The sequence below is a fragment of the Suillus paluster genome (genome assembly GCF_016628075.1).
Source record: "Suillus paluster strain FC165 chromosome Unknown EDB91scaffold_197, whole genome shotgun sequence".
NCBI lineage: Eukaryota > Fungi > Basidiomycota > Agaricomycetes > Boletales > Suillaceae > Suillus > Suillus paluster.
This window is the reverse complement of record NW_024537757.1, coordinates 611-28,331: the sequence shown is the minus strand read 5'-3', so window position 1 is coordinate 28,331 and position 27,721 is coordinate 611. Positions and strand designations below refer to the sequence as shown.

The window sequence follows — 27,721 nt, the reverse complement described above, 5'->3', positions numbered from 1 at the left end:
CACTTCATGCATTGTCAGAGAAGGAGGGATGGAGCAGACAGGGAAACAGGGGGTCGGAACAGGGGTGGGATGTTCACAAGTGGTGTTGGAGGTGCTGGCATCCTGTCATATCCCACACCTCTGGATCCGGAATTCCTGATCTTCCCCACTAAAGTCCGGTTCTCCATCCTGTTATTCTGCCTGGCGCTCCGCCTTCATCTCTGTACTCACCCCTAGCTTCTTTTAGAATAGCTATTGCTCCGGCTACCAGTTATATCCTTTCTGCTATGCTTACTGATCCATCTGTTCATACTTCATTTCTGACCTCACTGCTTTGATCTGTATACACTTACTAATAGACTTTCCACATGCTTCGTACATAGCCCTTACTTTGCTGACTTACTTACTTACATGATATTTATAGTATATAAACTCCTGTAATACTCCAGAACTCCTCAGTTCAAATATCATCTTAGTTCTGCTCATTCCTGCTTCTCCGGACTTGAGTCTCATCTCTTGTCTACCTCTGGGTCTTAGGGGTTAAACCTTAGGACTAAATCTCCGGCTCCACCTTAGGGTAGTCTAACCTCTGTTCTGTTTCTACTCCGGACTTGTCCACAGTAGCCTTACTCCATTCCCTCATAGTCTTCTGGAGTTCCACCAAACTCCCCCCAATGTCTGACCTCCGGACTTCCCAGACTTCTGTCGGACTTCCCTTCTGCCCCTCAGAAATTAAGGGCACGTACTCAGGTAAGGGGCGCAGCGCACAAGCCGAAGCCGAAGCCCTTTGAGTAACCTCCCCCTTGAGCATGACCTTAACACCCTCCAACTCTCCCCTGTAGGGCGGACCAATCTCCACTCAATGTTCTCACACTTATCTAGTAGTCCGTCAGTTCTCCTTCAGAGGACCTCTGCTCCGATGTTCTGTCGGAGCTCATAGAACTCAAGTCGGACTACAATCCAGAATTAGGGGCATGTACTCAGGTAAGGGGTGCAGTGTACGAGCTGAAGCCAAGCCCCTCAGACTCCGTCTTACCCCGGAGCATGGTCTTTGCAGAATGGGGGAGAATGAGACATAAAAGCACACACCAACATCTGCATTGGGGGAGCTGATTGAAGCAGGGTCCACCCAATCAACCTCTCTGTCTGTGAAGTGAGATGTGATAATTCTGTCAGGACAGACCCAGAGAGACTCATGGGTGTTCAGGTGTTGATGAAAGCTGGTGCAGCAATTCTTATGACACGCAAGGGTCTCATTTTCACACAATAGAGTGATTATTGATCCATTGCGTACATACTATTCTCCAAGCCTCTTTCTTGTATGTCTGTTAAGGTCATGCTCAAGGGAAAGACTACTCAAAGGGCTTCAGCTTCAGCTCGTGCGCTGCGCCCCTTACCCGAGTACATGCCCTTAATTTCTGAGGGCAGAGGGGAAGTCCGGGGAGTTCTGGAGGACAAATGTCAGTGGAGTTCAGCGGAACTCCAGAGGTCTATGTGGGAATGGAGTAAGGCTACTACGGAAGTCCGGAGTAGAAACAGAACAGAGGTTAGACTACCCTAAGGTAGAGCCGGAGATTTAGTCCTAAGGTTTAACCCCTAAGACCCAGAGGTAGACAAGAGATGAGACTCAAGTCCGGAGAAGCAGGAAAGAGCAGAACTAAGATGATATTTGAACTGAGGAGTTCTGGAGTATTACAGGGGTTTATATACTGTAGGTATCATGTAAGTAAATCAGTCAGCAAAGGTAAGGGCTATGTACGAAGCATGTGGAAAGTCTATTAGTAAGTGTAACAGATCAAAGAAGTGAAGTCGGAAATGAAACAAGAACGAATGGATCAGTAAGCATAGCGGAAAGGACATAACCGGTAGCCGGAGCAATAGCTATTCTAAAAGGAGATAGGGGTGAGTCCAGAGATGAGAGCGAAGCGCCAGGTGAAATAACAGGACGGAGGACCGGACTTTAGTGGAGGGGATCTGGAATTCTGGATCCGGAGGTACAGGATATGACAATGTCTCAGTCATCTTTCTTGTAATCCTGTACACTCAGCACATAGCCTTCTGCTATGCTATGCTACTTACTTAGAGTATATAAAACATATGTACATCTGTCTGTAGATCTTTAGTCTGAATATTACCTTCCTAAGCCCTGCTCTTCTGTCCTTGACTTAGGCTTAACTCAAGTCAACTCCTTTGCTGGCTAGGGGATTGACTCCCTAGGTCGGCTGCCTTCTCCGCTCATCCGACATCCCACGCCTCCGCCACCTTTCCTGTGTGGCGGACTTGCAGCCAATACTCTTGTACCTCTGTCCTCCGCATTTCTGTTCTGCTTCGGACTTCGTCCGGGCAGTCTCCTTCGCTCCATTCCTACTGCTAGCTCAGACTGCAGTAGCCCTCTAACTCTCCCCTGTAGGGCGGACCAATCTCTGCCCGATGTTCCCACACTTACATAGTAGTCCATTGTAGGTTGCGAGTACTACTAGGCTATCAGCGTGACTGCGGCTGATTTACACAGTAGCAAGATCTGTATTGTTTAGTCCAACCCAGGGGAAGCAGAGCAAAGCAAACCGATTCACAACCCTAGTATTTAATATGAGGGATGTAACAACATGCCAGAGTGTTTGTCAGTGTGTAAATCACTTCTTAAGTCGTTTTGAAGATAAGACCAATCGTTTGTGAAGTTGGCCAATTGACTTGTGCACAAACAAGGAAAGATACAAACGGAAACTCTGTGGAGCACACGGGACGATAGAGAAGAGGGAAAATAAACAAAAGACACGACTTTCGAGTGAGAATTAACTGGATTTCGACAAGGGTCCGTTTAACTTAAGTACAAATTGGCTATGGGATAAGAGACAAGGAGATATGTTTGCTAGGGATATTTGGACTACCTCGAGGCGCTATCAGGCTGTTAAGCGATCCACATGTAAGTGTAAGCAAAACAAACAGGAACGGGACTTGTGTGGTCGGTCCGAGTCACTTAAGGCGACATAATAAGCGATACGTAAAAGAAATAGGCCTTGGATCGTTAGAAACAATGTAGGAAGTATATACAATGCACCAGTGGACAAGAATGGATGGATATGGGTTGGTTGGATGGTGTGGCGGGTGAGACATATGAAATGCGCGTGTTGCCGAACCAAGATATACATGTCTGAGCGTCACCAACTTGTATTCACGAATGGCATGCATGGATGCAGAGTCGGCTTTGATTGGTAGGAGTTGGAATGAACGGAAATGATGCGGAAGGATGTTCGAACTCAGCTGGGTGGAGGGGAATACAAGCTCAGTAGTGGTCGGTGTCCCACACCGTCGGTCCTCCTTCGGAGGACCTCCGCTCTGACATCCTGTCGGAGCTTGTAGAACCGAGTCGGACTACAATCTGAAATTAGGGGCACGTACTCGGGTAAGGGGTGCAGCACATGAGCTGAAGCCAAGCCCCTCAGACTCCGTCTTACCCCTGAGCACAGTTTTAACAACAGTGGGAAGACAAGTAATATTAAGACTGGGGAGTAGCTAAGTACAGGATATGTTTTTATATACTTCTATGTAGGAGGCAGTGACTAGTTAGTCCTTGGTATGAGGCTATATACCGAGCATAATTTGTAAGTAGACACAGGTGAAAAACACAAGTCGGGGCAGATATCAATATGTACACATTGGATCAGTTAGTCGAGCGGTTATAGAAAGTACCAGTGATCTGGGAAGTAAGTGCTAGGTGCGAATGGGGAAAGTATATACCTAAATGGGGATGGATTTTACAGAAGGGTGAAAACAATGTGGGAGGTAACTGATGAGGCGGTCGAGTGGAGCCATAGGAGCAGATGCAGGAGCCGACTGGGATGAGTGGAGGGTGGATGGAGTGGAGGTGGTAGGAAAGCAGGGAAGTATGAGGTCAGGCAGAGCAGATATTATTATTGTTGGAGTGGTCAGATCAGGTATATGACACATACTCACAATTCACTCTCTTCCCGTGGTCACTTTGCAACACTCAAGGGACACTGGGTCAGCCACTCATGTGGTACTGAGAAATCCAAGGACACTTGTAAGACCCTTGCAGTAATATTCCCTTGCAGTCTACCACCAGCACTGGAAACAATACCTATGTGAGTCCAAAACATTTGCTTGATGACTCAATTAAATTCCTACAATATTGTTCAGCGCTTCCGAGTCACCTCCCAGTGACTCATCTACCCTCAGCCCTGTCATTGCAACCTGTCCAGGTTTTGCTAGCTATAACTGGTTGGGCTCTGGGCCTGATGTACCCATGCAGGCAAATCTACCTTGGCTTCACACCATGGACAGTTGCAATAAGCTGCCTTTCAAATTTGAGGTCATTTTGTACAAACCAGTATTGGCATGCTTGTTTGACTGTGCTCACAGTGCTGGCAAGGACAGGATCCATGTGATGCATGCGCTCAACTAGAGCCCAAGCTCATTGATCTGGCAGAGAGTGCTAGAAGACAGATCCCACATACACGTCATGGACGTCTTACCCTGCTCTAGCTTATTGATATCATGTGCGAGCACAACCAGAACAACAATGCTCTTAAACTTCAGGTATTTTTTTCAACATGTTCATATTATTTTCGCATTGATATATTGATCTAGAGTTTGAACGATGGACCAAAAATCAAAAATTTGCTGGCAGAACTTGAGGATCACACCTCCTGTTAGGTACCGTGCCGGCTCAGGAAGCAGAGGGGTCAGGGCTTGGCTTCAGTTCTTGCGCTGCACCCTTAGCCAAGTATGTGCCCTGAATTTGGAGTGGGTCCGACATTGTCTGATGGTAGGACGAGTGGACCGCTTAGGTCCGCTTTGAGGGTCGGGAGGTGAGAGCTACTAGCGACGGGCCAACTAGGAGTGGAGTGGAGAAGGCGGAGGAGAATGGGGAGGGTGGAGAGGAGCAGGGGGAATACTTGATAGGGGCAGAGAAGTAAGGAGAAGACTTAGTGCACAGCTCTAAGTTGGAGCGGAGGGTCGGAGGTGACAACAAGATGAAACTTGTGTCCAGAGGAGGCAAGGTCCTACTGAGAATTCTCACAAGTAGTAACTGCAAGAAGACAAGTAATATTAAGACTGGGGAAAAATATCTAAGTACAGGATATGTTATATACTTCTAAGTATGAGGCAGTGATTAGGATAACTATGTTGTAACATTATGTACCAAGGATATAATTTGTAAGTACTTACACAGGTGAAGACATAAGTCGAAGCGGATATCAATATGTACGCGTCGGATCAGTGATCGAGCAGTAAGAGGAATTACTGGTGATCTGGGAGTAAGGGTCTATGTACTGAAGGGGAAAGTATATATCTAAAAGGGGAAAGCGATCCCAGTTGAATGGAGATGTTTATGGAAGGGGACCAGTTGAGCGGTTGAGCAGAAGTGTAGGGGTGGATGCGGATGATGATTGGACAGAGCAGAGGATGGATGGAGTGGAGGTGGTCAGAAAGCGGAGCAGATATTAATATTGGAGCAGTCGGATCAGGTATATGATACCTCCCTTCTCATGGTGCTAGCATGGTGGATGTCCCCTGCAGACAGCACTCCGAAATGGTGCAAGCATTTACACCATCGTGCAGATGGTTGAACAGGCTCTCAATCATGGATATCGACCAGGAGTCGCTGTTCTTGTGGTCAGCCCTGTCTATGTCCTCATCTTCAATTTCTACTTCCTCATGTTCAAGCTGTCTTCCTTGTTGATTGAGCCACTCTCTGAGAGCTCAATAGCATGTGTCAATTTCATCAGCAGTCCACATCATAGCAGGTGTTTAGATAGTTTGTGAAGGAATGTTGCAAGCAAGTTGGTAGTTTGTGATGATTGTGGTCAAATGAAAAAAAAAAGTGTTCACTTTGACAAACACCTTCGCGCATTGAAGAAGCTCAGGTGCAATAATAACCATGAAGGTTGTACTGTCTCCTTATCCTGCTTTTGCACGAGATTGGTGAAAATACTTCCAGCCAGACATTCCACAGACAGCCAAGAGAGGATAATTGCACCATCATTGAGCAAAAAAGGGTTGATCACATAGAGACATATGTGCATTCCAATGTTGTCAAAGAGTTTTTTATTGAGTCCAAATGGACCAAAGAGCTTTTGATGATGTTGGAGATGGCCAGAGCTGCTGTTAAGACTGTGCTCAGGGGTAGGACAGTGTCATATACCGGATCCGGGCACCTCCAATACCACCTGTGAACATCCCCACCCTGGTCCGACCCCCTGTTTTCCTGTCCACTCCATCCCTCCTCCGACAATGCATGAAGTGCATCTCAGCAGGACTAGCCCTGCTACCTCCACCCGACCCCATTCCGCTCCTCTGCCACTACCCCTATGTCCTCCGACACTATACGGCTTCCATCCGACCCTATCTGGGGTTCTGCCCCTCCACCCTATCAGTCTGCCCAATCCTACTCCTACTCCCTCCACTTTTCCAACCCGCTTGGTTCCGCTCATCTTGTCCCACCCAACTATTAGTCCGTCCGACTGCCTCACCAGTCCACTCCTAGACTAGGAACCACCCAACTGGTCCTATCCCCATTTAGTATCATAGTTCCGCTTTTTGGATCACCGGTAATCCCTATACCCTAGCGATTCTGATCCATTGCGTACATACTGTTCCCCGAGCCTTATTCTTGTATGTCTCAGTCATCCTATTGTACTCCTGAGCGCTCAGCACATAGCCTTCTGCTATGCTGTGCTCATTGCTTAGAGTATATAAACATATGTACATTTGTCTGTAGATACTCAGTCTGAATATTACCTTTTCTAAGCCCTGCTCTTCTGTTCTTTGACTTGGGCCTGATCCTAGTCAACTCCTGTTAGCTGGCCTATGGGATTGACTCCCTAGGTCAGCCACCCTCCAATCCTCCAATCCTCCAATCCTCCAATCCTCCAATCCTCCAATCCTCCAATCCTCCAATCCTCCAATCCTCCAATCCTCCAATCCTCTGTTCCCCCGTTCCCCCGTTCCCCTGTTCCCCCATTCACCCATTCCCCCATTCCTCCGCTCGTCTGACTTCCCACACATCAGACTTGATCCCTGTACCTATGTATATCTGTCCCCTTGGGTTCCGCTCTGCTTCAGACTTTGTCCGAGTAGTCCTCTCCGTTCTGCTTCTACTGTTGGTTCTGACCACAGTAGCCCTCAACCTCTTTCCTGTCGGGTGGAACAACCCCCACCCAACTTTCCCGCGCTCGCCTAGTAGTCCATTGGTCCTCCTTCAGAGGACCCCCATTCTGACATCCTGTTGGAACTCATAGAACTCCTGTTGGACTACATTCCAAAATTAGGGGCACGTACTCGGGTAAGGGGCGCAGCGCACGAGCTGAAGCCAAGCCCCTCAGACTCCACTTTACCCCTGAGCACGGTCTTAACATACATGGTGACCACAAAGACCTGCATGAGCTCGATGATCACATCAAAAGATATCAAGGGTCAAGTCCTAGATGAGAGATGCTGAAGAGCCAAAAGGAGAAGGACGAGCAACACAGGACATAAATACTTTTACAAGGCAAATATGAAATCATACTGAGGAGAAAGAGGTATTTGAACATATATAAGAAGATGTGATGAAAATATGTCTACTATGGTATGTTTGGATGATCGAGAAAAGACAAGGTTTCTGGTGGGATGATGGCTGTCAGTGGTGTGAGCTGGTTAGGAGGTGCAGGCTGCAGGACTCTGGGACTTGTGGCATATCTCTCCAAGTGATTTCTGTGTGTCTGTTGTCAGAAATTTCTGAGTTTGATTTTAATGTGTTGTAATGCATTATAATGCCACAATGACAACACAGCCGTGGCAATGGGAATGCAATGAAAGCCCCATTTTGAAATGCCGACAGGTGCTGGTGGCAATGGGGCGCCAATAGTGCTAATGCCAATGCTGATGCCCATTGCCATGCCCATTGTAAAATTAATTCTTATGTTATTGCAATAGCATCAAAATAAAGGCACGGTCCATGGCAATCATATCTATCTGATTATCATGCTATTTTAATATCTACCCCTACCAATCTTATCGTCCAATGTTATCTATTATTATCTACTACCTACCCATCTATCTGAATCTATTGTCTATTAGAATCTACTATCTAATGTATTGTCTATTATTAGAATCTATTATCTATGTCATTATCTACTGTCTATTACATTTTCACACTTAAACTTACACTGGTTCGAACTAGCGACTACACTATTATTCTTATAGTAACTTTATATTCACTTAGGAAGCAAAACCACTACATTACAGGGCCTTTCTTATAGGGAACCCGAACTCTATTAGACAACCTCTCTATGGCCTTATTAATAGGTATTAAAACACTTAATAGACTATTACAAAGACTATAGTAATAGTCCGTCAATTTGATTCAGAGATCCGCTAAGTCATTGACACAAAGTTCATAAACAGATTGTGGTATTACTATGTAGGTAATAACTGAATCTAAGTAGCACATCAACAAGCAGTATAGGTATTAGTCTAAGTACGTCGGGTGGTGTTAGATACATTACGACAAGTCCTGCCCCCTCGACAGCCTCTGACAGGAGCTCTAGGTGCAACTTGATTACTAGCTTCATCCTCAGGCTCTGTAAGAGGACTGTTAGCTCTCAATCTGTCTCTGGCAGCCTCAACATCAGCAACTGTTTCGTCCATCATATTCTCCATATCCTCTGTAACCGGTGTAGGGAGTATCCCTATGCTAGGCTCGTATCCACCACTTTTCCGATGCATCAGGTGTCCATCCGACGTCCATCCGACACCTATCCATTCCATCCGATACACATCCGCTTTTCGGATGACATGCAGATACCTTCAGATCTCCTCCTATAGCTTGCGCATCCGCCGCATCCGTCCTGTCCACGTCCATTCTACCTCATTGGTACGTACTCACACGCATTTTCTTGTTACTGACTGAACACAGACATATCCTCTCACACTCCAGTATTTTTCGGATAGCTTATGGCACGGTCTAGACTCACTACCTATATATCTATGTTCCTTGAAAATACTGTACCCTATAAGCATGGAGGGTTTCGAAAAATACTGACTTCATGTAACTTTCTCCCACTTTTCCTGCACCCTACCAGAAGATTGCTTTGACTTGTACTCACTATCCATCTAACCTTTAATGAACTTCCTTCAACTTTGATTCGCATCCCGTCCGATCCACAAGTGCCATCTGCTCCATCCGACAAATCTGTACGTTTCACATCCTATCCGTTTCATCCACTTTTGCGGATCTTTCATCCTATAGGGTCGCTTTAGACAGAGACTAGTGTTTCCCCAGTGGCAATCCCCTTAAGGGTCGAACGCACTTGTTCCCAAGCGAGGCAGCAGGCAGCAAAGACCCAACTGTGTAGTAGATTGACTTCTCTCTGCTGCACTTGTTGTACCCACACCAGCAACAGGTCAGGCTGCACAACACTCTCCTCGCCTTCAGTTACACCCACCAAGGCACGATCCATTGCCGCTGTGAAATCCTTGTCATCCGACATTGAACTGGCTGCTCTTGAACCATGGGTGAAAATGAAATTATTGAGTTTCTTCACGATGTCGCATGTGTATTCTGTGGTCCAGTTCTTGATGAGAATCTTCTTGTATGAGGAGAACATATAGTTATACTGTATCTTCGTGGTCTCACCCTTTCCGGAATAGCGAAACTCATTGTCCGCACTGAGCAGAAAGATAACCTGATGAAGTTGCATCAGTTTAGACACTTGAGATACACATGAAAACTTACAACAACTGCCACCCATGACAAGAGACCGGGTGTCAAAGACGTCACCCCCCACTTATGACCATTGCATGGTGGTCCTCCTGCTCGTAGTGCAGTCAACCAATTTTCGCCCCACAGTACTATCCAGATGGCCTGAAAACATAATGGGTGAGACGGTGTTACAGTATTAGATAAGTTTTGAATGAAGTGACGCACCTTCCCGAAGATTTCCCAGTTTCCAAAGAGTGTCTTCAGAGATGCATCTTCAACCGGGTTAGGAAAAAGGATAGGTGGGAAAGGCTTGGGAGTGCGCTGTGATGTAGTGATACCAAGGCGATGCTGGATCTCGGGCACAGATGCCCGATTGTATGCTGTATCACTGAAGTACTGTTCAGGGAGACCAAAAATGAGCCCGACTTTGGAGTGCAGTTTCTTGATTTCAGATGCGCGGCTACTGTTCATCGCATCCTCAAACTTGAGTACGATCAGCTCCAAGAACTACGAAAATGAAAATGTCACTCATGGTGTCAGTGAAATGGTTGTCAACAACAAGAGGGTGAATATGTGACGGAAGCAGACTGAACAATTTGGATAGCAGGGCTGACTCTATTGAGGCTGGCGTTTCATAGCATGACAGTTCATTGAGAGGTGGAGCGAACGTGGGATTTGGATGCTGAAGGAGTTGCCTGTCTGGCACAAACATTTCATAGCAGGTACTGTATTTGCGAGCACATAGGCAGATTTCTTCATCAAAGGCCATGTGTCCCTTGGGGATGTTTTGACCCTTCTTCTTCTGCTTCGGCTGATTTGCCTTGAGGATCCTGTTCTCTTCCGTCAACTCCTTGTTGACGTCCTTAAGTTTGAGCAACTTGAGTTGCATTTCTCGCAATGCCTGAAGCAAATGTTAGATGACTTCAGGAATGGTCAGAGGGCTGACTCAGACCTGTTCAAGATTGGTGGTAGCCTGCGCATGTGCTTGTGCCATTGCAACTGTGGATTCAGAAGTGACCAGAGAGCCTCAGTCAATGGAAGGGTGAGGGAAAAGTTGTCATCCGAGGTGCTTGAAATAAGGAACTCGATGGTGCCTCATGTTGAGGACAAGGTATTAATTAGACCCTGGACAGGATGAGTCAGTTCAAAGATAACAGGTAAAATCATGCATGGTCCACTTACGTGGCATAACCAAGAGAGTAATTGACAATTTGCTGCCACCGTGTGCCGACACCGACTAACACCTCGACCTTTTGGTGCACCCGTGCTCGTTGACACAATAGTAGACTTGTTAAACTCCTAGAAACCAACCCATGGTAAGAATAACTCTGGCCTGATCATCTGCAATAAACATACCGCTACACTTATTTTGAGCGTCAAAAGGTGGCGTAGCCACACAACGTTACTGCAGCTAGTCTATAACAGTGATATTATTTTAGTCATCAACAAATCAGAATGAAGGGCGACCACATGTACGATGAAAGTCAGGTCATGAACTTACCTAATGGGCGTCATGGATGGCTGCAGCCCCAGTGCAGATTCTTCATGCCAGGTGCCGAATGGGAGATGAAAGAGGGAATCTGAGGCAGTGGAAAGTGAGAGGTGATGGCAGATTCTTCATGCCAGGTGCTGGATGGGAGATGAAACAGGAAGGCAGTGGGAAGTGAGAGAGGATGGCAGGTTCTTCATGCCAGGTGCCAGATGGGAGATGAGAGGGAGACAGTGGGAGACAAGAGAGGGATGCTGATTCTTCATGCTGGGCGCTGGGAGGAAGACAAGATAAGGCTAGGTATCCTATACAATCACCTGCCACGAACTTGAAGGAAATGATGAGCAGACTTGTGCATCAACTTCATGCGCAAGAACATGTCTGTATTGATTGTATCGATCACCAGATAATCACCCTGGACATCGTGAGCTTCTGCGAAGGCTGTGCCACGGATGATGGAGTGAACTGAAAAAAACTCGGATGAGATCCTTGGTCTCTCACGAATGCGCCAGAACTGAAAGTGTTTATCTTTCAGAGGGTGTTGTCCAACTTTTGTGCTGCACACAACTTAACATGAAGTATATCACCGGAATCATCATTAGAGTGTTCTTCATCGTCCTCACTGTCCGAGTGCAAATGATTGTTTTGAGACACGATGAGGTCATCCTGGTCTTCGATATCCAAATGAATCGAATGCACAATGAGGAAGCGATGGTCGAGGTGAAGTACCTGTGTAAGATCAAATGAAATACTGTCAATTTTCACGAACTTGAACACATGAGAGCACGCACCTGTTCCACAATGTTTTTGAAGTTTGTCCGCCAAAGATAGATTTGTTTGATGGGGCTGTGACACTTCTCATTCGGTTTGGTGTTAGTATTTCATGTAGCACCTTTCGCCTCAATATCGTCAAACAGATGAGTGTGTGCATGTCGTTTTAGATATGCCCAGTTCTTCCCTGAGTCATCCTTTGCACTATATTGCTATATATAATTTGGACTGTAAGGAAAAGATAATGTACAACAAGACACTTACATCCAATAGTTGCGTAAAGTCCTTCACAGCTTGACTGGCCCGCAGTGATTGTTTCTGACATATGTACTTTGAGAGCTGCGTACATGTCAACGTTGACATATTCACGGATGCACTGAAGGAGCAGGTAAGGGAGTGCTTGAGAGTCTCGGTCAATGACATTGTGCGCAGCAAATACAATAAGCTATGGAACTATTAGTATTACAACTCGCAATCAATGAACACTAGCTTACCTTGGAGATATCTTCATGCTTCGAGCCGTCAGAAAATGATATATCCATGACACAATTAAAGTGATTGAGATTGTGCCAATGTGGCATCGAGTTGAAGCTATTGTACAATTAGTATTTGCTATACTGTAACCCCAAGAAGAAAATGCACTGTATATCAATTTTAGCCTGTGTCTGCCGACCAATTGATTTGACGTGTTCCTGGAACTGGGTCCAAAGATGATCGGAGAAATTACCTTCATTATTTACATGCAAGTGGTCAAATGAGACCGCAGAATGGACATTTGCACAAGTGACATCCAAAAATGTGTTCTAAAATGAACAATTCAAATCAGTAGTGGAAATACAGCAATCGGGAACTTACATCTACATCCTGGAGGCCTTCAGACATCAATATCTTCTCTTTGTCTTCTTGTCAAGCCTGCCTTCGCGCCTCCAAAATTGTATCTTGAGTAGATGTGCCCGTTCGCAATGGATACGACGTGAGCACATTGCCGAGTTCTTCTCTGGGAACAAGACAGACAGGGCAGGGATATTTGCACATGGTTCCACATATCAAAGTCATAACACATCTATTATAATAGAACAGCCATTGAGAAACTGCAACAATAAAAGTGACTTGTTACATACTGTTCCTCGTAGTCAGCTGACAGGATAAGGATGACTGGGTAAAAAAGACACTCGATGCCATCCCAACACTTGACCCAGAAGCTGGTTTTTGAATGTGACATGAGTGCGTTGAGAAGGCGCTTGAATGATTCGTGCCAGACATCATTTTTGAAATTGATGAAGGACTGAGTCCCAGAATACTTCTTATCTTCTTCGACCTGCAAAAGGTAGCTGAATGTGTCAAAGTCCATAAAATTTGACTAGTGACATACAATAGGAAGCCAGCCTACAAGGCAGCGGCGGCCGAACCCTTCACCAATGCATATTTCGACAGGTGAATTTGCACATCGTGCAATCACAGGATATGCCTTTTGACGACCCATTGTTGAGAGTTTTGACTTGTCAGCATATAAGACAAAAGTGAACGGTTTTCCTTCATCATTTGGCAGGGATGACTGCAATTGCATTTGGATCATAAGAACATTCAAATCCGGTAATAAATACATACTTGAGACTCCCAAAATGCATTGGCAGTCCACGGCTTGTCAAAAAAACGTACAAAATCTTGCCCATCAAACTTATACAAGCGTTGGGCATCAAACACGAAATGTGGGCCAAGGTGAGGGTCTTTCAGCAGATCACAGGCCCAGTCCCAGAGGGGCCTATGCCAAAAATCAAAAGTATGCTCCTGGTTCCTATGCGGGACTGAAATTACTTCCTTTTTGAACTGCACTTAAAATTTGATCGTTAGTAAGGCGCAGCAAGTCATTGTGTAGACACTAACATTCGTGTGATGGGGGGATGCTGCATCCCAAAGCTTGCAGATGCCATCATGGTCAGTGAGAGAGAATTTTTCAAATGCAGTATGATGGATGAGACCAATGAGGTCATTGGTCTGCAATTTCGTGAGATTTGCATTCAGCACCAATTCAGCAAAGTCGAAGTCAAGGCACAATCTGAATGGTTCCCAGGGAGTGCTATTGTCAGGAGGTCGCGAGCGGTCAGCAGTGCAGCAGTGGAAATCACTGAATCTATCAATTTTGGTGGTGGTGCCACTATGTGGATGGTATTCCGTCTTGATGTCATCCTGCTGGTGTGCAGGTGGCGGGACATGCTCATCTGTGAGCATCTCATGCGGTGCTGTGAATGATAAGCCTAAAAATGATTTTGAATGATGAGAGAATATTAAATGAAATGATAACATACCTTCATCAGCATATACAAACTCGTCTGTAGACTCATCAACACGAGGAGTGGGATCTGCTTGGGAGCCTAATGATTTGTTAAAACAAATACAGATGAATTGAGTTGAAACAAACCTCGGTCCAAGGATGTACCTGGTTTAACTTGGTTTGACGTGCAATGGACAACACAGGGTTGAGGGTCTAGCCGTTCAGACAGTGCTTGAGCTGCCAAGAAGAGTTATTCCCAGTGTGGATCATGTAGGCCAGGAATTATTGACTCACCTGCACGAGCACCCCGTCTCTCCCGATCTTCCTGCATCCGCGCTGCAGTCCTCCTGCAGGCCTTCTGGTGGGCACCAAGCCCATGGCTCTTGAATTGCTTGCCACAAATATCGCATGTTAAAGTCCATTCGGGTGGCATTTGATAGAAAATAGGTCCAGGTGATAGTAATACAGTATATGAGATGTGTACAATGATATCAATATGAATGGTATGGACAGCGTGTTATGTCAACATTCCAATGTGTTGACATATCACGTGCAATCATGGGCATGGTATGCCAATACACGTGCAATCATGGGCATGATGTACCAATACAAGGTCACATGATAATGATTATTCTATCATCCAAACAGATTGGAACACCACGTGATGACGTGGGAACACTATTTCAATGACAATTGCAATAGCGCATCATTACAATGGCTATAGGAAATTTCTGACAGTGTTGTCTGGAGGGTATGTGTCCATGAGGGTTTGCACTACATCAAGTGCAGTAGAATGGGTTTCACTCCCACCAGCAGTTCACAGTAGCAGTGTAGAAGATGTGTGCATGCAGGAGGTGCTGCAGCTAGCTATATAGGACTTAGAACCATATTTACGTGAGCCATGTACATGGAATAGGCCCTTGCAGACTGCTGTATGCACTGTGTGTACTCTCATTACTCAAATGTTAGCTGCATTTGGATCATCGTGATCTAACAGTACCAGTGGAGCTCGAAAAGATGTAGGTGCATGTTGTATGTCATCATCTGCTTCTTGCTCTGGAGTTCATCCCACCTACCACTACTTTAATGCGATCACAAAGATTGGCTTTTCTTGCAATTCAATGAGTTGCCCGAGGATTCCTGCAAGAATTTGGAAGCAGATCCATTGCACCCAGAGAACAAGGCACTCTTCAGTAGGTGTTTTCGACATAGACATTTGCATCTGTCCTGACTTACACAGTATCAGAAAGATCGTGGGAGGCCAATGAGAAAGAAATCTCAATGATGCATGTTGGAGCTGACACAAGATGGATGACCAATGGCCTTGACATATCGGCGATCTTCAAAAAACACAAGAAGGGGGCACTGTCATATATCACAGATAAGTCCAGGGACGGTATCAACCTGCCATACAATGAGGAGGTAGCATTGCCAGACAGATGGCTTGAACATCATGAGCCACCAATTCGATTCATGAGCCCAAGAAAGGACATGTATCTTCGTGCAGGTGAGTAGTCTATTTGCTGATATCTCTACATGGACTAATATGTTGTGTCTGTGCAGGAAATATTCTTCACAAACCATTGCTGTTTTTGTTCAACTGCTTGTCAAATAAGCCAGCAATCAATCCTACAGGATTTTTGTGCGAAATCATGGACATATTATACACTAATAAGAGGAAAGAGTATTGGTCAGTGAGTGTGGATGCCCTGTTTGAAGGTGAACTAAGTTGGAAAGACTTTGGCAATTTGTTGACTGAAGAGTTAGATTTGGGGAGGATGAGTGGGAGGACACCACAAGCAGAGGTATGTCTCTCATGGGTGTCATCTGTAGATTCACATGAAAGACAATGATTCAGTGGGCAGCGAATATAACTTGCCATTTCTCCCTTTGAATGCAAGGACTGTGGTGCAGGCTCTGAAGACAGCAAATGTATTGATGTCAGTAGCATTGAAAAAGCAAGGAGGTACAGTTTTAGCTTCTTGTGGCTACACTCAACTTATCTGTGCATTAGGTGATGGGGAGCAGAACTTGGCAGATCTTACTAAATCATGTCAGTGGCTTGGGGTGGACACAAAGAAAGGTATAATTACTTGTTGTTAATGTAGGACCTGATGTGTGTTGAATAATTGTTAGGTACTGTGCCGGCTCAGGAGGCAGAGGGGTCGGGGCTTGGCTTCAGCTCTTGCGCTGTGCCCTTAGCCAAGTACGTGCCCCGAATTTGGAGCGGGTCTGACGTTGTCCGACAATAGGATGAGTGAACTGCTTAGGTCCGCTTTGAGGGTCGGGAAGTAAGAGCTACTAGTGGCAGGTTGACTAGGAGCGGAGCAGAGAAGGCAGGGAGTGATGCGGAGGGTGGATAGGAGCAGGGGGAATGTTTGGTAGGAGCAGGGAAGGCGGAGGATAATGCGGAGGATGGGAAAAGGGCAAGGAAAATATTGATAGGGGCGGAGAAATAAGAGGGACACTTAGAGCACGGCTCTAAGTCAGAGCGGAGGGTCGGAGGGTCAGAGGTGACAACAAGTTGAGACTTGTGTCCAGAGGAGGCAAGGTCCTACTGAGAATTCTCACAAGAGGTAACTGCGAGAAGACAAGTAATATTAAGACTGAGGAAAATATCTAAGTACATGACATGTTATATACTTCTATGTATGAGGCAGTGACCAGGATAACTATGTTGTAAAGCTATGTACCAAGGATATAATTTGTAAGTACTTACACAGGTGAAGACATAAGTCGGAGCGGATATCAATATGTATGCGTCAGATCAGTGATCAAGCGGTAATAGGAATTACCGGTGATCCGGAAGTAAGGGTCTATGTACTGAAGGGGAAAGTATATATCTAAAAGGGGAAAGAGGTCCAGTTGAATGGAGATGTTATGGAAGGGGACTGGTTGAGCAGTTGAGCAGAAATGTAGGAGCGGATGCGGATGATGATTGGACGGAGCGGAGGATGGATGGAGTGGAGGTGATCGGAAAGTGGAGCGGATATTGATATTAGAGTGGTCGGATCAGGTATATGACAATAATTCTAGGTGGTGAGGGGCAGTCTGCTGCAGAGAGTAGGAAATCGCTTCAGGGACCTCCGGTGGTTTCTACAATACCTGCAGCATTGCATACATGGGGTAAACCTGTATCATCTCCCCACCCTCGCTCTGTAGCATCACCACTCCTTCCTATTAATGCTGACCTACCTGGCATGGAAGTCAGTCAGGATGGCAATGTATGCAAGGGAGATCAAGCTGGGAAAGAGAAGGATCAGCCACTAGTGCAGCTAAATGCTTCCACCTCTGAATCTATCATTGAAGCTCCAGATGATCCCTCTGGCTATATCAACCCACCTGCCGATCCAATGTTCATGTCGGCCCCAGTATCCAACCCTTAGACACATCCTGCAGAGCAACATCAGTTACCACAGCCTCCCAGCCCCTCCAGTGATATGATCGGAGTGTTTATCAATCTGTCATGTGGATGAGGCAGTCCTGTGATGCCTTTCAATAACATTACAAGAACAAACTAATTCAACCAACTACAACTCACTGCTTTCTTGATGTTGTCCTTGATCAAGAGCTTCAATGGAAGGCACAAGTTGACAATGCCCTTGAAAAAGGGCCGGCCTACGTACTGCAACTTCGACGCCTCTCCACCATGTCTAAGGGAATCCCCCTGCATCTAATGAGATAGCTCTATCAAGCCACAGCAGTCCCAAAGATGTTGTACACCACTGATTTGTGGTTCACCCTGACTTCTATTTTGGTCTGCACAAGCAGCTGAGAATGCATTATGTATATCCTGCTACGTACACACACACTGCAAGCTTACTTACAGTGACCCCAACCTAGAGCAGTTCACATCATTGGCGAACAGGGAAGACAGAATGAATGGGAGGTACGTCGACATGCTGAAGCTTTCATCACCTATTGCAAGGATTTGGAGAGCATGGACCCAATTTTTTTTGGTAGACCTTAGGTTAATTTCTACTTTTGAATTGACTTAATTGTACTGTTGCCAAGACGCATCAGGTTGCTTTTGGACTTTTAAGTGAGATACATTGTGTTCACTGCTTGGGTATTAAAGCTTTAGTGCTAGCACTAGCACCACAGGTAGCCATCCAGCCTGGTCTCAAGACAGCAGTCGAAGTGCAAGACATATGTGGTGTTTTGACAAGCTTGCAAAACAGGTAGAGCGCCTGAAGCGTGCACATGCCAATAGCAAGGATGACACCGGCAAGGACAATGGAGAGCCAACAAAGACAAAGAAACCATGAAAAACTTCGAAATATATGCTATATATGCTGTACAAGTGCACAGATTTTGGATCCTTCATGCACATGTAACAGTGCATTGGATAACTTTGTAAAATAGTTTTAATGTAGCGAATGGACTTAATGATTGAATGAAATATGTTGAACCATATCAAACATATATCGACTCTATGGCATACATGTATCTAACTGATGGCAAATTCTTGTTGAACATTGTGGCAAACATTGTGGTATCTCTAGAATATCACACTTCCAGAGAATTTTAAACCACTCTGAAGGTGTTGAAGGTTGGCATCTGTTATCTCAAGTGGTCAAGTGCTGTGGGAATTTAGGACTATGATTGTATATCACTGGATAATCACACCTGTGGCATAAATGAGGACTATAAGGTAATTCCCACTACAGCAGTAGTGGGTTTTGTTGTGCCATGGCCATTTTGACCTCAACAACCAAATTTTCTGGTGGAAAACACATTTCCTGGCCCTAAACTGTTCATTAATAGATTTTAGTTCACATGCACATTGTTAGGTACTGTGCCAGGCTCAAGAAGCAGAGGGGTCGGGGCTTGGCTTCAGCTCTTGCACTGTGCCCTTAGCCGAGTATGTGCGCCAAATTTGGAGCGGGTCCAACATTGTCTGATGGTAGGACAAGTAGACTGCTTTGGTCCACTTGAGGGTCAGGAAGTAAACACTACTAACAGCAGGCCGACTAGGAGCAGGGTGGGAAAGGTGGAGGATAGTGCAGAAGGTGGATAGGAGCAAAGGGGTTTATTGATAGAGGCGGAGAAGCAAGGGGGAAGACTTAGAGCACCGCTTTAAGTTGGAGCGGAAGGTCAGAGGTGACAACAAGATGAAACTTGTGTCCAGAGGAGGCAAGGTCCTACTGAGAATTCTCCCAAGTAGAGACTACAAGAAGACAAGTAATATTAAGACTGGGGTCTAGCTAAGTACAGGATATGTTTTATATACTTCTAAGTAGGAGGCAGTGACTGGTTAGTCCTTGGTAGGAGGCTATGTACCAAGCATACAATTTGTAAGTGAAAACATAAGTCGGGGCGGATATCAATATGCATGCATTGGATCAGTTAGATGAGCGGTTATAGGAAGTACCGGTGATCCAGGAAGTAAGTACTAAGTGCAAATGGGGAAAGTATATACCTAAATGGGGCAAGAGGATTTACAGTAGAATGGATGATGTGGAAGGCAACTGATGAGGTGGTTGAGCAGAGCCATAGGAGCGGATGCAGAAGCTGACTGGGTCGTGCAGAGGGCAGACAGAGCGGAGGTGGTAGGATAACAGGGAAAGTAGGATGTTGGGCAAAGCGGATATTAATATTGGCAGAGCGGTCGGATCAGGTATATGACACACATGGGTTCTGCTCAGGTGGTTTGCCTGCATGTTCTGTAATTTTCCTCATCTAAGTTAATCATGTCTTCTACTTGCTGCGAACTCCTTGGCTTTTTTCTGACATTCCAGCTGTTATTTGTGTGGACAAATCATGCTCTGATTCCTCTGTATTGTTGTCTTTTCTCCACCATTATAATGTGCCACATTCTGTTGCCAATCACGATGAGATGGCTGTGGAATCCACTTCTGGTCCTGCGCGTGTGCCTACCATTGAACGTTGATGGTTGGTACAATTCCCGACAGACATTTCATCCAGCCTATCTGAGTGGGTATGGGGCTCAACTTCAGTGCCCTTTGGAAATGGAAGTCACACGGCTTCCCACTGGTCACAGTTGAATTTTCCAATCTGGAGGTACATACATCGATCATTTTTTGTGTGCATGTTCACAGAGTGAGTATAGGTTCTTATTCACCCATTGTTGTAGGCAGAAAGCATTCCTCAGCTACCCAAGTGGGCTCATCTGTAATGCAGCATAATAATCAATACATGGATAACTTTTTTGAAGGCTACAAGAAATTGCAAAAACCAGCTCTTAATGCATTGGCAGTTGCCCATGGAATTTCAGTAGATATAGATTTGTTCATGAAAGACTTGCGCAAGTCTATTTCTCATCATGGTGGTACAGGAATCTGTGGTTCTCATGAGTCCCAAACATCTGAAGGGTACAATTCTGTGCAAAACAATTTTAACATGCATTGTGGTGATGAGGAGGCCATGTTGTCTGTGAGGATAGCATTCCTAACAGCTGAGTTGACACACACCAAATGATGACCTTTAGAGCAATTGCTAAAGGCAAATGAAGTCGGTTTTGAACTGGGATTGAAGACAGAACACCTACCCTGGACATTAAGAAGAAGCATATCAAATCACTACATGGCAAAGCAAAGAACAAATCTTCTCAACAAACTCATACCCAATCGCAATTGTATGATTGTGAAGACTGTCATTGTCAACTCCATCACGAATGGCCCCAGATTCTGTCCTCACAATTGAAGCAGCATTTGGTGGAGATGTTCAAGAAAGAAACTTTATCACAGAACTTAGCTACATTTACCTGTGTGTCCTGTGCTGAGTGTGTGCTGTTGTCATATACCAGATCTGGGCACCTCCAATACCACCTGTGAACATCCCCATCTGTGGTCTGACCCCCTGATTTCCTGCCCACTCCATCCCTCCTTCTCTGACAATGCATGAAGTGCATCTCAGCAGGACAAGCCCTGCTACCTCTGCCCAACCCCGTTCCGCTCCTCTGACACTACCCCTATGTCCTCCAATACTATATGGCTTCCATCCGACCCTATCTGGGGTTCCACTCCTCCGCCCTATCGGTCTGCCCAATCCTATTCCTACTCCCTCCACTTTTCTGACCCGCTCAGTTCCTTTAGTTCTGCTCGTGTTGCCCCACCCAACGATTAGTCTGCCCAACTGCCTCACTGGTCCACTCCTAGACTAGGAACCACTCAACTGGTCCTATCTCCATTTAGTATCATAGTTCCACTTTTTGGATCACCGGTAATCCCTATACCCAAGTAATTTCTGATCCGTTGTGTACATACTATTCTCCGAGCCTCTTCTCGTATGTCTCAGTTATCTCTCCTGTAATCCTGTACACTCAGCACATAGCCTTCTGCTATGCTATGCTACTTACTTAGAGTATATAAACATATGTACATTTGTCTGTAGATCCTTAGTCTGAATATTACCTTTTCTAAGCCCTGTTCTTCTGTCCTTTGACTTAGGCTTAACCCGAGTCAAACTCCTGTTTGCCGACCTAGGGGATTGACTCCCTAGGTCAGCCACTTCCCTGCTCCTCTGTTTCTCCATTTCTCCACTTCTCCGTCCCTCTGCTCCTCCATTTCTCTGTTCCTCCACTTCTCCGTTCCTCCGCTCCTCCATCCCTCCACTCCTCCGCTCCTCCGTCCCTCTGTTCCCCCCATTCCCCCATTCCCCCATTCCCCCATTCCCCCATTCCCCCATTCCCCCATTCCCCCATTCCCCCGTCCCCCCACTCTTCTGACTCCCTGCATGTCGGCTGCCTTTCCCACGCATCAGAACTGATCCCTGCACTCTTGCACATCTGTCCCCTCTGTTCCACCCTGCTTTGGACTTCATCCGAGGAATCCCTTCTGCTCTGCTTCTACTGTTGGTTCCAACCATGGTAGCCTTCAACCTCCCTCCTGTCAGGCAGAACAACCCCCGCCCGACTTTCCTGCACTCACCTAGTAGTCTGTCGGTCCTCCTGTGGAGGACCCCTGTTCCGACCTCCTGTCAGAACTCATAGAACTTGTGTTGGACTACATTCTGAAATTAGGGGCATGTACTCGGGTAAGGGGCACAGCGCACAAGCTGAAGCCAAGCCCCTCAGACTCTGCCTTATCCCTGAGCACGGTCTTAACAGCTGTGCTCAGAATAGACAATCATACCTTTGTAGAGTATTGACTCATCACTTTTGCGCAGACCTGATCAACAAACAGATCAGCACATGTCAAATGATTATTTCAATGGAGTCAGATTTGGATGATCCACTTTACACACTTTGAAAGTATTTGTATACAATAGTGCCGCACAGTTGCACAAACAATGTTGTAATTATGTAGAGCCCAACTTGCACATTTTGTTAATTAATCATGATATGGATTGCATTGGCAAGATATTACAAGTACTAAATATGCACACAAAGAACTACAACGGTATCTAAACTAAAGTTTGCAGTGGCTCTGTTAGGTACCATGCCAGGCTCAAGAAGTGGAGGGGTCGGGGCTTGGCTTCAGCTCTTGCACTGTGCCCTTAGCCGAGTACGTGCCCTGAATTTGGAGCAGGTCCGACATTGTCTGACAGTAGGACAAGTAGACTGCTTTGGTCCACTTGAGGGTCAGGAAGTAAACACTACTAGTGGCAGGCCGACTAGGAGTGGAGTGGAGAAGGTGGAGGATAGTGCGGAAGGTGGATAGGAGCAAAGGGGTTCATTGATAGAGGCAGAGAAGCAAGGGGGAAGACTTAGAGTACCACTCTAAGCTGGAGTGGAAGGTTGGAGGTGACAACAAGGTGAAACTTGTGTCTGGAGGAGGCAAGGTCCTACTGAGAATTCTCCCAAGTAGAGACTGCAAGAAGACAAGTAATATTAAGACTGAGGAAAATATCTAAGTACAGGATATATTATATACTTCTAAGTGTGAGGCAGTGATAGGGGACTTATGTTGTAAAGCTATGTACCAAGGGTATAGTTTGTAAGTACTTACACAGGCGGAGACATAAGTCAGAGTGGATATCAATATGTATGCATCAGATCAGCGATTGAGCGGTAAGAGGAGTTACCAGTGATCCAGAATTAAGGGTCTATGTACCGAAGGGCAAAGTATATGTCTAAAAGAGGAAAGAGGTTCCAGTTGAATGGAGACATTATAGAAGGTGACCGGTTGGGCGGTCGAGCGGAAGTGTAGGAGTGGATGTGGACGATGATTGGACGGAGCGGAGGATGAATGGAGTGGAGGTAGTCAGAAAGCGGGGAAGGATGCAGAATCAGCAGAGCGGATATTGATATCGGAGCGGTCAGATCAGGTATATGACAGGCTCATAGTTTCTGATATGTCATTTACCTGCGACCATAGGTCATCTGAGTGAGAGGACCAAGAGGGGAAGGTAGAGATGGAGATGGCCAGAAAGGGCTGCCTGGAATTGGGATTGCTTGCACTCTTCCTCCATTATATTTAAAGGTGTACACCTTAAGTGCCTTCTGGAATGAAGGGTTTTTATTTTTAATCTGTTATTCATGCTCATGATTCCAATGTAGGCAATGCACCACATTATGGTACACTTATTGCACAATGGGATAAAAACACTGATGAAATATCCCACAGGTAAAATCATTGCCAACTGGCTGTCGTTTGACCTTAAGTCTGAATGTTAGGCTATGTCCTGTTCAGAACTAATGGAACCCCATCCATTCAAGCTATCTTTGATGTAAGGTTTCGTTGGTACAGTGGTATCAGTCAAACCTAATGAATTCCCTTAGTCTTATCACTCAGGAATGGCACTAGGTATGCACATCATTCCATAATGATAAATGCTGACTGAACACCCACAACTGCTAGATCTGCCATATGTCGGGAGTATGATACCAGACTTCTTCAGTCAATGGGAGGACACCTAAGGTGTTTAAGAGGTGGCGAAGATTAAGTAACTTGATGTTTTCCTAATACTCAATTCTTCAACCACCTGTCACTCAAAACCCTGGCTCATTAAGAAAGCATGGAGAATGGCGATCTGGGGTATGATCACATTGTGCTCTCAGGGTCACAGTATCTGCTTTTACTGAACTTCTTGTGTGACGGTGCTCAGGGCGGTGGACTTTCCAGATGATCTGTCACTGTCTGGAAATGCAATTACCATGCAAATGGTATTTCAGCCCTTGTGAGTGTGTTAGATTCATTTACCACACAACTGGCTGAACTGGGCCATTGATAAGGTTGCAGTGAGAGCCTTCAGGTTTCCAGAGTATTATGATTTATATGAGAACGGTTATATAATTAGCCCATACTTCTTTGGATCATACAGAAAATCATTTGAGAATTTGAAATTTGGAAGATTCTACGTCATGACAACATTGTACCATTGTGGGGTGTAGTGATAGGCTTTGGACGGATGCCAGAGTTGCACTACTTAGTATCTCCGTGGATGCCAAATGGCACACTGAATGCCTACTTAGCGTCTAACCATGTCAACTATCTTACAGTCCTGGACTGTTCACATATGGTGAGCAGAATTCTCATCTACATCCTTTCACATTTCAAGACTCACTTGAGTTTGAATGTGAAAGCTGGAGGATGTTAGTGCTGGACTTTGTTACTGTTGGTTTCCATCTATTTTCTTAAGATTTTTGAGTAGCAACTTACCTTTGGTGCAGTGCACTTGGTGCATATCATGCACAAGGATATCACAGGGGTGAGCTTGACACTGATCGATTTTGGTCTTTCCACCATTGTCCAACCCCTTGTCGGCCAGTCGCACCTGGCTGTAACATCTATATTCCCAGGTGCAATTCGCTATGCAGCACCAGAACTCATTGTATCAGAGGACATTGACCTGGGGCCTTTGTTAAAAGCTGATATCTCCTCTTTTGGTTGTGTGATGCTTCAAGTGAGTTAGTGGTTTGGTCACAAAATGTTTGCATGAGGACTTATTCAATAGATTCTCTCAGGTCAGCTCCCTTGGTCGGAAATCAAGTCTGAAAGGCCAGAATCACACATTATTGTTATGATATCCAAAACAACCGCTCAACAGTCCACCACCTGCCAGGGCACAACTTCACTCTCATGTGTCTAATGCACATCTCAACTCTGATAAGCCGGAGCTGCCTCAAGACAGTCCAGGATATTCAGGATTAACTGCCTGCCACTCATTTGAGACATCTTATAGCCAGTGGTCGAGGCATGGTTCCAACTCTGCTGCAGTACATATAAACCAATCAGTTCATCTGCAGGCAGTGAGAGCAATTGTACTAATGGGACGTCTTTAAACATCAACATCTTACTATGACATATTACCATATACCACCCAGAAATGAGGGCGGTCACCCAAGGCAACTATCAAGTCCTGCAAGACTTGCTTCACCAAGTTCCGAGTCATTTTGTGGGTATATTGTCAGCTATGAGCACGTGGCTTTTTTTGTGCTCTGCCCCTACTTGGAATGTGTGAGCTAAGTCACTGTTGGGTGGAACATTTGGAAGCATGTGAGGCTCAGACAGCTGGGAAGGATTGTCTGGGCTGCAGTTCTGGTAAGGTGGAAGATGCAGAACAAAAAGCATCAGGGTCTATCAGGGCACCATCATGATTTATAAATGCTCAACTTCTCTGAGGGCATCTTCAACAGTACACTACCAAAGGTCTGCAATTCTTCCTCTTTGTGTTATAGGTCATGGTCTGCCATGGTATCCATTTTAGAACCATCAGCCACTAGTCTCCCCTGCATAGCAAGACCTGGTCATTCCTTCTATAATAATTGCATAGGGTCAGGCACACCTAAATTTTGACCTGCGGTACTTTGGCGTGGAACTTGTGATATCATATACATAAGGTTGACCATAGTAGATACAATATTGAAAGCAAATCCACATAAACACAGCCATGGTTTCATGCAAGTCCCAAAGCATGTGTGTGGAGCCTCAAACCATATTTTTTATCATCTCCTACATGAACGAGAATATCAAGACTCTTGAAGTTATCCTTAAGTATGGCAGCATCAAGGGTGTGCAATTGTTATCTGGGATGACGAATTAAACCAAGGCACTTCACATCCTTCTAGAAGATCTCAATGTTCTCAGAGCACATCATCCCAAAGGTGAAAATATCCATCAAGAAGGTGCCACATTCTTCCTGTCATGGCATCAGGGTCAGGTAGGCGCCTGTCCCTCTAGTTAATGTATGTTCTAAGCATCGCTTTGCACTGTGAACCACAGTTGATCCGCTGTCAGAGCACTTTATACCAACCATGGGTGACCATTGCCTACAGGAGTCCAGACCTGAACTCAGTCAAAAAAGAGCTCTCTATGTAAGCACCTCCATGGACCTTATGGTGCGAGTTGTTCTGTTATAATGTTGATCAGTCTATTGGACTGTTGCTTAGCATGTGATGTGAATTCCTTACTTACCTAGCTAGTGTGTACATGTGTTTACATAGACTCACCCATAGGTAGCAAGTCCTGTGTTGGTTCATCAGGAAAATGTGGTAAGGCTATATAGCCACCCATAGCACTATAGACTGCTATACAGACTCCATAGCCCTATAGCTCATATAGCCAAGTGCCCAATTGTGCAGGCTTACTACACCAGTGTATAGTGCTATATAGCTCTATTAAAGTTGCTATAGCTGGGTGGAACATACCACAACTATTGTAGCTATTGTAGCTCTTATAGCTCAAAACACAAAGCAAAAATTTCTCTTAATAGCTGTTTGTTGCCATGATAGTGTTCTCAAAATTAAAAATTAAAAAAAGCGAAAATTCCAAATTATATTTCAACTGCCACAATACATGTAAACTAATAACTACAAAACAGGCAAAAATGCGAAAATTACAGGAGGAAGAGGCAAGAGAACTAGAAGGAAGAATCAGAGAGGAAAGAACTTACCAAATAGTGAAAATTGCGAAAATTCTTGAGGGAAGAGGAGGGAAGGGAGCTAGAAGGAGAGGATTAGACAGGAGGAAGTGAGAGTCAGAGAAAAGACTTGCCAAATGGTCAAAAATGCGAAAATAGTTGGGGGGAGGAGGAGCAGGAGGGAAGAGAGCTAGAAGGAGAGGGTTAGAAAAAAGATTAGTCAAATAGTCAAAAATGCGAAAATTATGGAGGGAGACTTACCAGAGTTCAAAGCACCAGCACCAGTACCAGCACCAACAACATCAACACCAAGAGAAGGATAGAGAAGCAAGAAGAAGAGAAGAGAGGCAAAAACTCGAAAATTGTAAGAGAAATATGGAAGATAATCTAATGAGGGGGCAGTGGGGGGGAAGGAAAGAATGGGAAAAGACTTGTTGGTTGACCGCATTTTTGCTTACATAAGCAGTGCCAAACAAAGCCACAACACAAGATTTGGTGAATTTTCGAGTTTTTGCTTATTAGGACTAGGATTATGACAGTAAGAAAAAGACAATGAAATTGACTGTTAGCATTAGGATTTTGAATACACATAAGGTGAATTTTCGCATTTTTGCTTACATAAATAAGGTGTACCTTAACACTTTTGAACCCTTCAATTCCAAGTATTTTCCTTATAACTCACTAAGATCTTGACCTATTGAAGTCATTAGACTATGGATAGACTTCCCTTGACAAGGAC

At 45.2% G+C, this 27,721-nt stretch overlaps 4 protein-coding genes across 4 annotated transcripts; 1 reads left to right on the top strand and 3 right to left on the bottom strand.

Moving 5' to 3' along the window:
- Nucleotides 1-9,239: 9,239 nt before the first annotated feature.
- EDB91DRAFT_1256520 (uncharacterized protein) lies at nt 9,240-10,679 on the bottom strand (the record flags this gene model as incomplete). The annotated part of the gene is made up of 5 exons (XM_041324177.1): nt 9,240-9,668; nt 9,719-9,847; nt 9,911-10,192; nt 10,245-10,586; nt 10,638-10,679. 5 exons carry the CDS (start codon nt 10,677-10,679, stop codon nt 9,240-9,242), a joined length of 1,224 nt encoding a protein of 407 aa, XP_041169294.1.
- A 2,140-nt stretch (nt 10,680-12,819) lies between these two features.
- On the bottom strand, nt 12,820-14,650 carry EDB91DRAFT_1240309 (uncharacterized protein; the record flags this gene model as incomplete). The annotated part of the gene is made up of 6 exons (XM_041322001.1): nt 12,820-13,008; nt 13,207-13,263; nt 13,318-13,500; nt 13,554-13,772; nt 13,830-14,200; nt 14,512-14,650. The coding sequence occupies 6 exons, from the start codon at nt 14,648-14,650 to the stop codon at nt 12,820-12,822; spliced, it is 1,158 nt and encodes a 385-aa protein (XP_041169293.1).
- A 501-nt stretch (nt 14,651-15,151) lies between these two features.
- EDB91DRAFT_1088451 (uncharacterized protein) lies at nt 15,152-16,320 on the top strand (the record flags this gene model as incomplete). Its single annotated transcript, XM_041316439.1, has 6 exons — nt 15,152-15,158; nt 15,318-15,410; nt 15,458-15,724; nt 15,781-16,022; nt 16,051-16,183; nt 16,232-16,320. The coding sequence occupies 6 exons, from the start codon at nt 15,152-15,154 to the stop codon at nt 16,318-16,320; spliced, it is 831 nt and encodes a 276-aa protein (XP_041169292.1).
- A 10,558-nt stretch (nt 16,321-26,878) lies between these two features.
- On the bottom strand, nt 26,879-27,460 carry EDB91DRAFT_1351502 (uncharacterized protein; the record flags this gene model as incomplete). Its single annotated transcript, XM_041326136.1, has 3 exons — nt 27,244-27,460; nt 27,016-27,172; nt 26,879-26,982 (listed from the first exon to the last, which is right to left on the bottom strand). Coding segments are annotated over exons 1-3 (447 nt in total), but the record flags the coding sequence as incomplete, so codon positions are not given.
- Between the last annotated feature and the right edge of the window lie 261 nt (nt 27,461-27,721).